Source organism: Mytilus edulis, chromosome 1 (assembly GCF_963676685.1).
Source record: "Mytilus edulis chromosome 1, xbMytEdul2.2, whole genome shotgun sequence".
NCBI classification, from domain to species: Eukaryota; Metazoa; Mollusca; class Bivalvia; order Mytilida; family Mytilidae; genus Mytilus; species Mytilus edulis.
Window position 1 is genome coordinate 4386172 of NC_092344.1, and position 15508 is coordinate 4401679.

At 35.1% G+C, this 15508-nt stretch overlaps 1 protein-coding gene across 1 annotated transcript; it reads right to left on the reverse strand.

Annotated features, from left to right (window-relative positions):
• Nucleotides 1–123: 123 nt before the first annotated feature.
• On the reverse strand, nt 124–1098 carry LOC139506467 (uncharacterized). Its single transcript, XM_071295466.1, has one exon. It carries the CDS (start codon nt 1096–1098, stop codon nt 124–126), a length of 975 nt encoding a protein of 324 aa, XP_071151567.1.
• Nucleotides 1099–15508: the final 14410 nt, after the last annotated feature.

Sequence of the window (15508 nt, forward strand, 5' to 3'; positions counted from 1 at the left end):
CGAAAAAGAGGTTTTCAGTTTTTGTGAAGTAAGTTCAGGATAGTACTAGCGTAGAGTTAAATTTTTAAGATAGATTATTAATAAAGTTCATGCACTTGTGATTGATTTAATATTGGCCAGGCTTTACGAATAAGGTTCGTCAGAATCAATTCTGTTCCGCTTCTGATTTTTCCGTTGTTGTAGTATCGGACGATTCCATGGGTAGAAATCACTAGGTTGCGTTGAATTAATGAATGGACTTTTATCTGCATCGATATTTTGAGTGTTTCTGTTCTTCGTTTCTTTGTTATCCGTGTGTATTGGTTCACTGTCATCGCTTGGTTCGTATAATTCCCCTTCTATGAACAGCTTATCTCTTATCAATATAGCTTTCTTTCGGTCTATCTTTGCCTGCTTTAATATAGGATATAGTTTTTTCCTCTTCTTTTCGATTTTTACCGGAAATTGTTCTCTGACAGAAATAAGTGTCCCCTTTAATTTGTGACAGTTCCTCATAACTAATTGTTTATCTTTCAAAGATACAAATTTAGTCATTATTCTTTGAATATTTTGTCTTTGTTTTCCAAAACGATGTACAGAAACGAAATTGACATTTTCCCCTATTCCCAGATTTTTGCGGATAAAATCTTTTACAATGTTTTCTGTATCCTCATTCGGCTCCTGTTTTATTCCGGATATTACGATATTGTTAGTCATTGATCTCCATTGTAACTCATCGACATCGCTTTCGATATTTATCAATCGCTCATTGACGCATTTCATATCGAATGTGTTTTCTTTAACATTTTCTGCTCCATGTTCCTCTAACAATGATATTTTAGACATATTTTCTTTGCAGCGATCTATAATTTTATGCACAACCGTACCCATTTGTTCTCCCTTTTCTTCGATCATTTTATTTCGGTTAAACACAATTTCGCACTTCTGTTCTACGTTTTCTATTCGTGTTACCATTAGATCTAATTTCCGCTCAAGTTGTGATATCCTAGTAACTTCGCGCTCAAGCTTTCCGCATTGTGTCTGGAGGTCTGCCACGACAGCAAGTACAGAGTTCAATATAGATATAGTTTTGGTATCGAATTCTTTGTAGTCCGACATTATGATTCAAAATACATATAATAAAAATATTGTTTTTGCAATTGAATGCTGAAAGAACAATGGAGAACAATCAATCGCCTCTAACAACCCGACGACGTTAGCAACGTAAGCAATGCTCTTGTAGTGATAAAAATATTCTTCATTAATGTTGAGAAATCTGTAAAGTTGTAGAGATATAAATTTTACCGTTCAAATAAAATCCTTGGAATCTGTGACTTCAGTCCATTTGGTAAGTTTACATGCTAGCCTAAGTCCTGATAATTTGAGTTTTTGCAGGAGCTAAAAAAGCATGACTGCCTGCTAGTACATCCGGGCAATATCCCAATATAAGACTGTGCTATGTAATGTCAATCAAGCGCATACAAAATATAACAAACCCTGTTATAATATACTAAAAACTTCATAGATGCATATCAACTAAAATAAGATAGCTGCTTATAATTTGGGTTTTAGACGTGCGTTTCCGTCTATACGTTTGCAGTGGCAGTTAGAACGCCGATTCAAGAGCATTTCGAAAAAGAAAAAAAAGTAAAATTGCCGAAAAGTTGTTCCAAATACGACCAAGGCCATGTTTTAATGTGTTTCTTTCACTAGCATTGTTACGATAGACCCCCCCCCCCCCCATGATTTAGGCTCCTGCCATGATGTAATAAAAGACCAGGTTATATCCTTGAAATTAGAGATATTTTCGCTACGGTGATCGGTTGCATTTTTTGAAACCGGGGGCGATTTATCCGAGAACCTCAAAAAGGTTTCAGTCTGTGCAACATTAGACCATTTCATTTATTAACTCATTTTGATTTCCAATGTTTTACAATTTGGCTCACTTTAAATTGGCATGTCCTAACTCAATGCAAAACCATTTTTTTTTAAATAAAAATAAAGAAATATGATTTAAAAAAAATTTAAGTCAGAACTACGGCAATGCTAAATCAATACCTCGTAACGTTATACTTCATGTGAAATTCAAATTTTGTTAAAAGCCCGAACTTCATTGACTTGATGACACGATCAGGTGTTCTAATATATACATGCACAGCAATATAATATACGAATTAGCACATATGTTTATAACCAGAAATATTTATTCAAAAACGGGGAAAATACGAGGAGTATATATTGCAATTTCCTGGAAAGACCTCCACTTGGCGTAAAACTTCGGATCCCGGCAAATTTTTGTAATATAACACTTCGGAAGTTTCCCTTCGTATACGTTACCTCCTTGACTTAGGTGACCAAATGTGAAAAATATTTTCCTGTCCTACATAAACGTAAAATGTTGTCATTTGTTGGTATACGTACTATTGGAAAGTATGTTCCCATTAAAGAAATACATCCCAAGATTCCAGGTCCTTCAATTTGAAGAACTTTTTAAACTAAATATTTACATTTACTCATATTTGTGCACACAAAAAAATGATATGTTTGCGCATATGTTCGGTAATCTCTCTGGTGTGCAGTAGTCTTAACTTCGCGTGGTGGCAAGTTCAAATTCTACAAATATTCAATAGTCATAGGCCGGTGAGAAGTATAATTGTTTAAAAGTCACAATATAGATTTGCATAATTCGTTACTGTCTACGTATGTCCTTATTTACAGTTGCATACTGAATGAGATATATAAGATAAGATAAGATAAGATAAATTTTATTTTCCAAATTAGGTCCCCAGGGGGGCATATACACATAACATATATGATTGATACAACATACAGTATTTTACATATAACATTGTAAAATAAACTATTGAAATAGTCATACAGGTATTATTTGTTAAATAAAAAAGTATTTGAGAGTTGCTACTCCAGAGATGTGGCAAACCCCATTTATTTATTTACTTCTTTTTCTCACTTGATTTTATAATATTTTGCTGAAAATGTATAAATATAAAATATAAAAAAAAATGATTGTTTAGCTGCAACAGACACCAAGGGACGATGCTCTAGGATTGTGATCTTAAAAGCTCTAACAATCCTCCTCGTATCTGATGCAGAAAAACAAATACAAATGAAAAAAGTTTATGTTTATTCACAGCAAATAAAATATACTGCAGTAAACAGGTATTGAGAATAGTGTAGGTTTCCCTACTGCAACAGACACCAAGGGGCGGTACTCAAGGAGCTGTGGTATTTACACAGTCCTCCTCGTGTCTGAAGCAGACAAGAAAGCCACATAATTAACAATTTTTCGAATAAATTTACATGCAGCAGTGAGAATAGACTTATCTTCTGTGTTCATAAGCCATATCAGTTTATCTCTTGCGTTAAGAGTTAAAAAGTTGGGGCAACTTTTAGTTATCTCTTGAAATACAAAATGTAGATGATTGCGGTCATCATTAAATTTAACACATTGGAATAAAAAATGATATTCATCCTCCACATCTCCGGAGTTACAACGAGTACAAGTTCTGTCATTTAGGAGAGTACCCTGATACCTTCCAATAGATTCCTACACTGCAACAAGTGTATTACGATATTTCTCCACTCGAGACAGTTAAATTTTATTATTTAAAGCACGAGGCTTGCCGAGCTCTTTAAATAACTAAAATTTAACTGTCGAGAGTGGAGAAATATCGTAATACACGAGTTATAGTGTCGGAATCTGTTTCTCTGATGATTTTTATCCTTCTTTTTCAAAGATTTTCAGAAACTTGTGTTCTTTATATGCGACGTCATCAGGCATTGCCGCCTTTTTTCATGGCGTCACAATAGAAAAATTCAGAAGAAAACAAAACATTTAGACGTCATAATCAAATTTCGACTAATCATTTGCCGAGAACAGATTTTTCACTAGTGAGGAGAAATATTTTTTCTCACACCGGTCAGAAAATGTGAAAATAGCACAAAAATTAGAGAAATATTTTTCTCACACCGGTCAGGAAATGTGAAAATAGCACAAAAATTAGAGAAAGTCCTCTTTGATTTGCTGTATGTAAACATAGGGTCTGTCTGTGGCCCCGTTTGTATTCAGAGAATGCAACGCTGCATCGTGCTTAAAAAAGAAACAATTTGTAGATTTCGAAAAGAATTAAGCTGCAGAAGTTTAACTTTCCCCTCCTCACAAACAAATTGACTTCTACATCGACATAAAAAAAGCCTTGATAATATTCGCACTTCAGCGTTACCGTCATTGCACTTCGGTGTATATAAAATAATCAACAAGATAGCGTCTAAATCCCACCTCCGAACTTCAGCGTGGTCAAATACACACTTCTGCGTAAAACCATCACACTTCAGCGTGATCAAATATGCACTTCAGCGTCAAACCATCGTGATCGTCGTATTCGCTGTACCATCGCGGTTCCCGAGTCCTACATATATACCGCAAACTACAAAACCATGTATGTACAAAACATGGCGACCAACTGTCCACCGAGAATATATATAATCAAGAAGGCGACCAACTGTCTACCGAGAATATATATAACCAAGTGGTCAGTGTACAAGTCCTGGAGGATATCTTTGTAGTCACGTCATCAGTGTACAAGTCCTGGAGGATATCTTTATAGTCACGCCATCAGTGTAAAAGTTCTGGAGGATATCTTTATAGTCACGACATCAGTGTTACAGTCCTGGAGGATATCTTTATAGTCACGTCATCAGTGTATAAGTCCTTGAGAAAATGTTAATAGTCACGCCATAAGTGTACAAGTCCAGGATGATATCTTTAAAGTCACGACATCAGTGTACAAGTCCTGGAGAATATCTTTAGTCACGTCATCAGTGTTTAAGTCCTGGAGAATATCTTTTTAGTCTAGTCATCAGTGTACAAATTGACAAGTCCTGGAGAATATCCTTAGTCAAGTCATCAGTGTACAAGTCCTGAAAGATATCTTTATAGTCACGTCATCAGTGTACAAGTCCTGGCGGATATATTTATAGTCACGTCATCTATGTTCAAGTCCTGTAGGATATCCTCATAGTCACGCCATTAGTGTACAAGTCCTTGAGTATATCTTTAAAGTCACGTCATCTATGTACAAGTCCTGGATGATATATTTATAGTCACGTTATCTATGTACAAATTCTGAATGATATCTTTATAGTCAAGTCATCAATGTACAAGTCCTGGAGGATATCTTTAAAGTCACGTCATCAATGTACAAGTCCTAGAGGATATCTTTAGTCACGTCATCAGCGTACAAGTCCTGGAGGATATCTTTAGTCAAGTCGTCAGTGTTCAAGACCTAGAGGATATCTTTATAGTCACGTCATCTATGTACAAGTCCTGGAGGATATCTTTATAGTCACGCCATCAGTGTAAAAGTCATTGCGGATATCTTTATAGTCACGACATCAGTGTTACAGTCTTGGAGGATATCTTTATAGTCACGTCCTCAGTGTATATCAGTCTACCAAAGATACATATATGACTTAATCGTCAGTTTAACAGTTCACCTTGGATTTATAGCAAAGTTGTCAGTGTAGCAGTTCCGGTGTCTACAGCCAAGTCGTCAGTGTAGCAGTCTCGGTGTCTACAGCGAAATCGTCAGTGTAGCAGTCCATTAAGGATATCAGTAGCAAAATAATCAGTGTTGTAATCCACTATGAGAATATATATATTCAACCAAGTCGTCAGTTAGAAATGATCTCAGGAATTCTTTAGCCAAGTCGTCAGTGTAGCAGTCCTGGTGTCTACAAAAATGTCGTCAGTGTAGCAGTCCCAAAATCTACAGAAAAGTCGTCAGTGGAACTCCAGACAATGTAAACCCATCCAAAGAATACACATTAGGTTCATATAACACACTGACATTCATAACAATCAGTCGCCATCATACAAAACAAACAAATCACAGACGAAATGTTTAGCAAAGTCGTTATTGTAGTAGTCCAGTCAAGTCGTCAGTGTACTAGTACACTAAGGATATCGACAACCAAGTCGTCAATAAATCAGTACACTGGGGATATCTACAGCCAAGTTGTCATTGTAGCAGTTCACCGAGGATATCTACAGCCAATTCGTCAATGTAGCAGTACACAGAGGATATCTATAGTCAAGTCGTCAGTGTATCAGAACACCGAGGATATCTACAGTCAAGTCGCCAATGTAGCAGTACACTGAGGATATCTACAGCCAAGTCGTCAGTGTATCAGTACACTGGGAATACCTACAACCAAGTCATCAATGTAGCAGAACACCGAGGATATCTGCAGCCAAGTCGTCAATGTAGCAGCATCCTAAGAATATCTACAGCCAAGTCATCAATGTAGCAGAACACCGAGGATATCTACAGCCAAGTCGTCAATGTAGCAGCGCCCTGAGGATATCTACAGCTAAGTCGTCAATGTAGCAGTACACCAGGTATATCTACAACCGAGTCGTCAATATTACCATACACCGATGATATCTACAGCCATGCAATCAAGTAAACAGTAAACTAAGGATATCTACAAACAAGTCATCAATGAATAAGTACACTGAAGATATCTACAGCCAAGTCGTCAATGTAACAATACGCTGCGGATATCTACACTCAAGTCATCAATGTGGCAGTACACCGAGGGTGCCTACAGCCAAGTCGTCAATGTAGCAGTTCACCAAGGATATATAGAGCCGAGTCGTGAATAATATCATACACCCATGTTATCTACAGCCATGTCATCAATTAAACAGTAAATCGAGAATATCTACAACCAAGTCGTCAATGAAGAAGAACACTGATGATATCTACAGTCAAGTCGCCAATGTAGCAGCACCCTGAGGATATCTACAGCAAAGTCGTCAATGAAGCAGAACACCAAGTATATCTACAACCGAGTCGTCATTATAACCATACACCGATGATATCTACAGCCATGTAATCAAGTACAGGAAACTAAGGATATCTACAACCACGTCGTCAATGAAGAAGCACGCTGTGGATATCTACAGACAAGTCATCAATGAATAAGTACACCGAGGATATCTACAGCCAAGTTGTCAATGTAACAATATGCCGCGGATATCTACACTCAAGTCATCAATGTGGCAGTACACCGAGGGTGCCTACAGCCAAGTCGTCAATGTAGCAGTACACCAATGATATATAGAGCCGAGTCGTGAATAATACCATACACCCATGTTATCTTCAGCAATGTCATCAATTAAACAGTAAATCGAGAATATCTACAACCAAGTTGTCAATGAAGAAGGACACTGAGGATATCTACAGTCAAATCGCCAATGTAGCAGTAAGACGAGGATATCTACAGCCGAGTCGTCAATAATACCATACACCGATGAAATTTACAACCAAGTCGTCAATGAAGAAGGACACTGAGGATATATACAGTCAAGTCGCCAATGTAGCAGTACGACGAGGATATCTACAGCCGAGTCGTCAATAATACCATACACTGATGAAATTTACAACCAAATCGTCAATGTAGCAGTAAATCGAGGATATCTACAATCAAGTCGTCAGTCTCGCAGTACACATAATATATCTACAGTCAAGTCGTCAATGTAGCAGTACACCTAAGATATCTACAGTCAAGTCATCAATGTAGCAGTTCACAGAGAATATCTACAGCCAAGTCATCAATGTAGCGATACACTGAGGATATGTACAGCCAAACTGTCAATGTAGCAGCACACAGAGGATATTTACAGCCAAGTCATCAATGTAGCAGTACTTTGAATATATATTAATATAAGTCGTCAATATAACAGTAAACTGAAGATATCTTTATCCAAGTCATCAATGTAGCAGTACTTTGAATATATATTAACCTAAGTCGTCAATATAACAGTACACTGAGGATATCTACAGCCAAGTCACCAATGTAGCAGTACTTTGAATATATATTAACCTAAGTCGTAAATATAACAGTACACTGAGGATATCAACAGCCATGTTATCAGTTTAGCAGTACATTTAGGATATCTACAGCTAAGTAGTCAATGAAGAAGTGCTCTGATGATATCTACAGCCAAACTGTCAATATAGCAGCACATTTAGGATATCTACAGCTAGATCATCAATGTAGCAGTACATCAAGGATATCTACAGCGAAGTTGTCAATCTAGCAGCACATTTAGGATATCTACAGCCAAGTCATCAATGAAGCGGTGCACTGAGGATATCTACAGCCAAACTGTCAATATAGCAGCACATCGATGATATCTACAGCCAAGTTATCAATGTAGCAGTACATCAAGGATATCAACAGCCAAGTTATCAATCTAGCAGTTCATTTAGGATATCTACAGCCAAGTTATCAATATAGCAGTACACTAAGAATATCTACAGCCAAGTCAGCAATGGTCCAGTACATCAAGGATATCTACAGCCAATTCGCCAATATAGCAGTGCACCGAGGATATATATTGCCAATGGTCAGCTTAGAAATGTCCAAAGATATATATATCAGCACAACAATGTTAAAGCCCTCGTCGGGATTTGGACTCATGCTTTTGTGATATCGAGACAGCACCGCTTGAACTGTGTCCAGCCCTCTAAAACACTCTGCCACCTAGACTTAATATAAATAATAAGAACGTATAAACAAGTGACAACTCTATGACGGATCCATTCATTATGTCACAAGTGAAGGTCATACACGGCTAAAAACACATATTATATTCATTGTTACTCTAAATATTAGTACAACAACATGAAAACTCCCAACTCTTCCCATGTCGGGATTCGAACGCATGCTATTTGGCACTGGACACAGTGCAAGCTGTGTTGACTCGATATCCCAATAGCATAAGTTCGAATCCTATCGAAAGAACAACTAAACTTTGCAGATTTAACATTGTTGTGCTGATATTTAGAGTAATCATGTAGACACTTAGTTATCAAATTTGCACTTATGGAATTGTTGACATCAAACGAAAGGAAATATGTTAAGACTTTGTAATAAAAAAATGTTGAATTATAGAAACAAAATCATTTGTGCAAATTCTAAAGATGTGCTTGATATCGTTGGTATTTTCCCTAACGCATCATATGATAAAATAGAGAATGGAAATGGGGAATATGTCAAAGAGAGGATGTAAAAGTTTTTTTTATTTAATTGTGAAAATGACGATCGACGATTCATTTCTTTTTATACAGTAAATTTTTATATAAATTAACATAATATTTCTAAGCTACAAAACAATTCCCCGTTAAACTTCTATGAGTTCAAGGGGCTGTCTCGTATTTTACAAAAACTTGTATATCAATTAAAGATTTTAATTATTTAAAAAACTTGTATATCAATTATAGATTTTAATTATTTGAAAAGCTCGGCAAGCCTCGCGCTTTAAATAATAAAATTTAACTGTCTCGAGTGGAGAATATAGTGTTACACACTATTGTTTTAGTAAGAATGGTGAAATTGATAGTGAAAATTGGTTTGTGAAGAAATTAAAAACAAAAATAGAAATTTTTTTCTGTATCTTGTTTTTGGGTTTCAAGATTATACCAAACTCTAATATCGTGGTAATGCATGCCAAATATACATTTACTGAATTTCAATCTTGTTCGCAATACCGATAAACTTCATTAAATATTCGAAAACACATTAAAAATGTAAATCATGACCGATTGAATTTAAAAGATTAAGACAAAAACAAACATAAAACTCCGTACTGCATGCTGTCTATGGACCTACAAGCATGCAATCTCACAAACTTCTAAGCAGGATATACATCTATATACACACTGATACTACTAAAACAGCTTTTAACTGCTTAGATAAAACAAAATTAAGAAAAAAATGTAATGATATCTTCCTGATTTTCTTTTGTTTTTAGTGATCGTTTTCCATAAATTATAAATTCCAGGACCAAGGGAAATGCTGTGGTTTTTATTGAGCACTGAATCCGTTTTATATCATTGTTAAAACAAAAACCGGAAGCGTTGGTTAACAGATGTTAAGTAAGATAATATAAGAACGGGAAATATGGCTACTTGTGTACAATCAATTTCATCCTCTTTGTTTTTGTCTTTATTTCCGTAAACTTTGAGTATACAAAAGGACGGAGGTTGATAATTTCCTTGTTTTGATTTTTGTCATTGTATAATACGTAGAATTAAGCTGAGTACTAAAGCCCACCGACTACTTTTCTAACACTTTCGCTTCATTATCAAATTAACATCTGACAAACAGCAAAACAATAGTTTTTATCTAAAAGAGGGCTTTTAACATAAGTGTGAACATGCCTTGTATTAATTTATATATATTTTGAGGAACTATATGTTTGTCTATTTAGTCCTGTATTACTAAAATCGTCTATAATCTATTCATTAATATAGATGTTATAGAAGATGGTCTGTATTTGGGGTCTTCCTTTTCTGTATTCTTTCAATTATTAACCTTCTTTATATTTATAGCCAATTATTTCATTTATTTTTTTTTTATTTTAACACCCTATTCTTTCGTTTTTTAGCACCTTTTCTCCTTTCTTTATTTTGTTTCCATTATTCTGTAGTATTAGTTCATTATAGCATGAGAGTATTATACTTCCATCATTAAGATAGTACTGTCCTCCAAAAATGATTAGCTATACCAAATTCAGTGTGTATTTGATATTAAATTTACCAAATTCAGTGAGTATTTAATATTAAATATTCGCCTGTTATATATCGATTGCCTTTTGGAATCTTTTAACAAACTGTATTCAAAAATAAATAATTCGTGCAAATATTTATTTAAATTATCGAGTTACACTTTAGTATAAAATTAATATCAGATTTATCACTTGTACCACGCCCCCTTGACAGATTAAAAACTCATTGATCCGCTAATCGTATAACTGTAATACTGTAATAATATAACTCTTAATTTACACATTAAACAAATGAATTAAATACAGAGAAACCATTTAATCGAGTAGGAGGGCGGAGATCATTAAACCAAAATGACCATATGGGCAAGGGTATACTTTTCTCATTATAAAATCATTAATGTGACTAAATTAAATTTACAATGGTGTGTGAATCTGTTGACAGTTTTATTCCGCCTGGTGCCCGTGTCAGAGAATAGATGTAAATTGACAGAGTAATTGTTTTATTTCTCTATCGTTTCTTAATTGTTTTCTCGTCACAACGATTTTAATTAAGAGTACAATGATTGACTCCTCAAGATTTGAAGAATCTAAATTGACATTGCTTCTGGTGATATCATATAATTTTTGGTACAGAAATTCAAACCAAAAGATATAAATGGTTTTGCTGTACACTCTGTGTCAGTGTATTCAAACAATCCGCATGTATCTATTCGTCCAAACTTTGTGAAGTGTACAATGCGCAGCACCTATTATTGACAGTTTCATTCTGATGCCAATAAAATTTCTACATTAATGTACGGGAAAATCGTGCATCTTTCAACATAACGGAATAAAGGCGTGACACTCTAACTAATTCATTTAAAAAATATTTTTGGACGATTTTTAATTCATATACTGCCCTTTCGTGAAAACTGCTGATTTCGATTAGATTTTATGATGAAACGTCATGAAATTTTTCAGGACTTTTTTCAACTTTCTTATTTTACTGAGTGTTTGTATTAAACCAACATCCCTGGCTATCTTAGCTAGATTATTGTATAGTAGCGAGTACGTTTGATCCTGCTTTCCTTTATAGTAGAGAGTACGTTTTGACCCTACTTTTCTGTATAGTAGCGAGTACATTTTGACCTTTCTTTCCTGTATAGTAGCGAGTACGTTTTGTCTTTACTGTATAGTAGCGAGTACGTTTTGACCCTGCTTTGTATGTCGTCTATCCGTGGCCAACTATAAGTTAGCTTCCGGTATAGTAGCGAGTACGTTTTGACCCTATTCTATGGCCGAATTCACTTGAAACTCTCTAGTTAACTTTACTAACTAGGGTTTCAACAAAACGATTTTACTGGAACTACTCGAGTAAACCCCTCGTACTCTGGTTCCAGCCCTCACCGAGCCAGGGTTTAACTCAAGAAACTCTTGAATGACGTCAAACCAATGAGAATATTTTATTTGTTATGCTTGGTCAGGGCCTTACCCAGAGTTACTTAGAGTTGTTCCGAATATCAACTCTAGTGCGTTCACGTTATAATCTATTAACTCTGAAGTCGATTGAAGAGTTTCAAGTGAACTCGGCCTATGTGTCGTCTATCCGTGGCTATATAAGCTAGTTTCCTGTTTAGTAGCGAGTAAGTGTTGATCCTGCTTTGTGGGTCGTCTATCCTTCGCAATCTAAGTTAGCTTCCTGTTTAGTAGCGAGTACGTTTTGACCCTGCTCTGTGGGCCGTCTGACCATGGCTATCTAAGTTATCTTCCTGTTTAGTAGAGAGTAAGTTTTGACCCTGCTCTGTGGGCCGTCTGACCTTACTTTGTGGGTCGTCTGTCCCTGGCTATCTAAGCTAGCTTCCTGTATGGTAGCGAGTACATGTCGACCCTGCTTTCCTGTAAAGTAGCGAGTACGTTTTGACCTTACTTTGTGGGTCGTCTATCCCTGGCCATCTAAGCTAGTTTCCTGTATTGTAGAGAGTACATGTTCACGATGTTGACCCTTCTTTCCTGTATAATAGCGCGTACGTTTTGACCCTGTTTTCCTGTATAGTAGCGAGTACGTTTTGACCCTGCTTTACAAATTGTTTGTCGTCTTTTGTTTCCTTGTCCAAGTTAGCGGTCATCTATACTGAGCGGAAAGTCTCCCTTTTATTTCCTTGTTCCAGTTAGTGATCATCTATACTGAACGTATAAATAAAATCTCCAATCATATAATCTTTTTCTTACATTTTTTATAAAAATCATATAAATAATAATGTTTAAAGCAAGTAATGTCTTTGAATGTGTTTATGTTATACTCTTTGTGTGTCTTTTTGTTTTCTTCCCCTTGTGTGTGATTGATATACCGTTCATGTCCTTAGCTTTAATAAGAAATAAACTGATTATATTTTGTTATGCATAGCTATACTAAGATGAACATTCATAAGTTTGTGAAATGACTGTTCTGACCCAAAAAAATGTATACAAGTGTGAAGTTCTGAAGTCACATTGTAGAAGATATATAAATATGTATGGTGTGGTTCGCCATTACATTATTAAGGATATTTAATAGAATGAAATATTTTTATTTCCTAAATTACAGGGCCCATAAAGGGCATGAAATCTGATACTATTGATTGACATAATTTACATGCATAAGCAAGTATGTGGTTTGCCATGCAGTTACATTCATGAGAGAAGATATATATACACATACAGTGTATTGTTCGCCAGTTTATACATTGTAGACTATGGTGTAAGTTGTCTTTTAAGGTGTTGCTGTCGAACATGCACGCAGATCATTTTGTTTGCAAGTGACACATTCATTTCAGATGAGTATAGACGAATATTATCCAATGACGAACATTAATCATATTTTCTGATACGTGAGTTGATTACACAATTCTCACCTATACGGAATTGTGGCTACAACAGACGGCACTGATGTGACCTAGAATTTTCTGATCTGGTCAAGAAAATCTACAGCATTCATAAATGCTCGAAGGAATTAATTCAACTGAACCATGCATTTGAATTTTTGCAGGAACCATAAATCAGTTTATTAAATCAATATACCATTATATTAGAAAGGACTGACCATATATGATACCATCACGATTTGTTTGATTGATTTAAGGGGGTACCCAACACTATACCCCCAAAAAATCCTGTCATTTAATGTTTCTTAATTTTTTTTCATTGATAAACTAGGCCAACCTAAACATCTTGTAAAAATTTTAAAAGATTTGAACCATAGGTTTAAAAGATTTGGCAACTCAAATATGGCATCTTTACATACTAGTATTGGCCAAAATTGGAAGTTTCTGAAATATGGGTATAGGGTCAAATATGTTAATTTTTTAAAAATTTAATCTTAAATTGACAAAAGCATAGCTGATAATGATAGCTGAGGTGAATATTAGTTCACTGATACACTTTTTTTGTAAGTTTTTTATTCCGGATTTAAAATTTTGCCCGAACTTTAAAAGGGGGTATCAAAATCAGCCCCGAACTTCTAGTATTTGAAGAAGAATTTTTTTTTTTTGAAAAAAAATGTGTCGTTTAATTTTTTCCAAAAACTAAGTATTTGGAGTGCTATACTAGTGGGTTGTTCTTGCAAAAAAAAATTAAAATTTAACCGTAAGATTTTTTGGTATTTAAGTTTAAAATACGCCTCACCCTCAAATTGGTTCATTAAATAAGAGCAAAATCTATTAAAAAAGTACATAATGGACAATTTTTGGTTTGTCTTTTGAACTATTCCTTAGATATTTGGCATGTGGATGTGTCATCACGGGGTTAAGTGTCTTGCATCATTATGACCTTTGTGTGATCTTAAAATGTGACCTCAAGGTCAACTTTATGTTGTTTTTTCGTGAAAAACACAACCATGTAGGCCATAACTTCTTCGCCTTTTGACCTAGGCCTTACCTCTTTGGCATGTGGATGTATCATCATTAGGTGATGTGCCTTCTTAAAATTGTGACCTTCATGTGACCTTGAACTTTGACCTCTAGGACAATAATTGTGTTTTTTGGTAAGAAACACTTGTACAGGCCATGACTTTTATGTAGTTATGAATTCATATTTATTTAAAAAAATATTACACAAGCTTTTATTGACCATACAACAATATAGACATATTTTATGACATTTCAACCCATTCAATGCACCAGGAATACATAATGGACAATTAGTCACATAAAATTGTTTGAAAATGGAATAGTTTCTATTGAAGCGCAGTGTACGTACTTTAAAACTACTCAACAGACAGCAAAGTGAAAACTTCCTTAGCCAAATAACTATATACCAATAATGGGACGGACGGAAGGACAGACGGACAGGGGTAAAACAATACCCACCCTCCTTTTCAGTTGCAGGGGTAAAAAAAAGGATGTAACTGATTTTTGATTTGAGATACAAGCTGTTGAAATTAAAAGCATGACACGCCAAAAAAACATATGATACATAGGTTGGCAGATGCTTTACATGATCAAGATTTTCAATTTATTGGTCTACAGATTAAAAAATATACAATTCAAAACTTAAGAACAAAACTATTCGTGCAAAGAACCACGGCTCATGAGAGATGAAATAGAGCTGACTCTGCAAAATCCTTATACTGTGAAATCAAGTTCGTTAAACATAAAACTTTTCTAGTAGTAGTAGTCCTGCAGAGGTTATGAAAATTAGATACAACTGATTTTTTTGGTAAAAGCACGGCAGTTACAAGTTTCACATTATTTTTTGGGCCCCTTATTATTATAGAGAATGATAACTCTATTCAGTAAAAATCTTGAATTGAGACTTGAAAAGAAACATTTTCACTTGTCACTTGCAATAACACCACACTTTCTTTTTTATATTTATTTCAAAATTGCATTTGATAAAAAAAATTCGGAAAGATACACAAACATGACAAAAGCACAACAAAAGAAAAATAACGAATTTTGCTATCCCTTCGAAATTTAA

Coding starts and splice junctions, on each gene's coding strand:
- LOC139506467 (XM_071295466.1), bottom strand. CDS start 1,098: ATGTCGGACTACAAAGAATTCGATACCAAAACTATATCTATATTGAAC.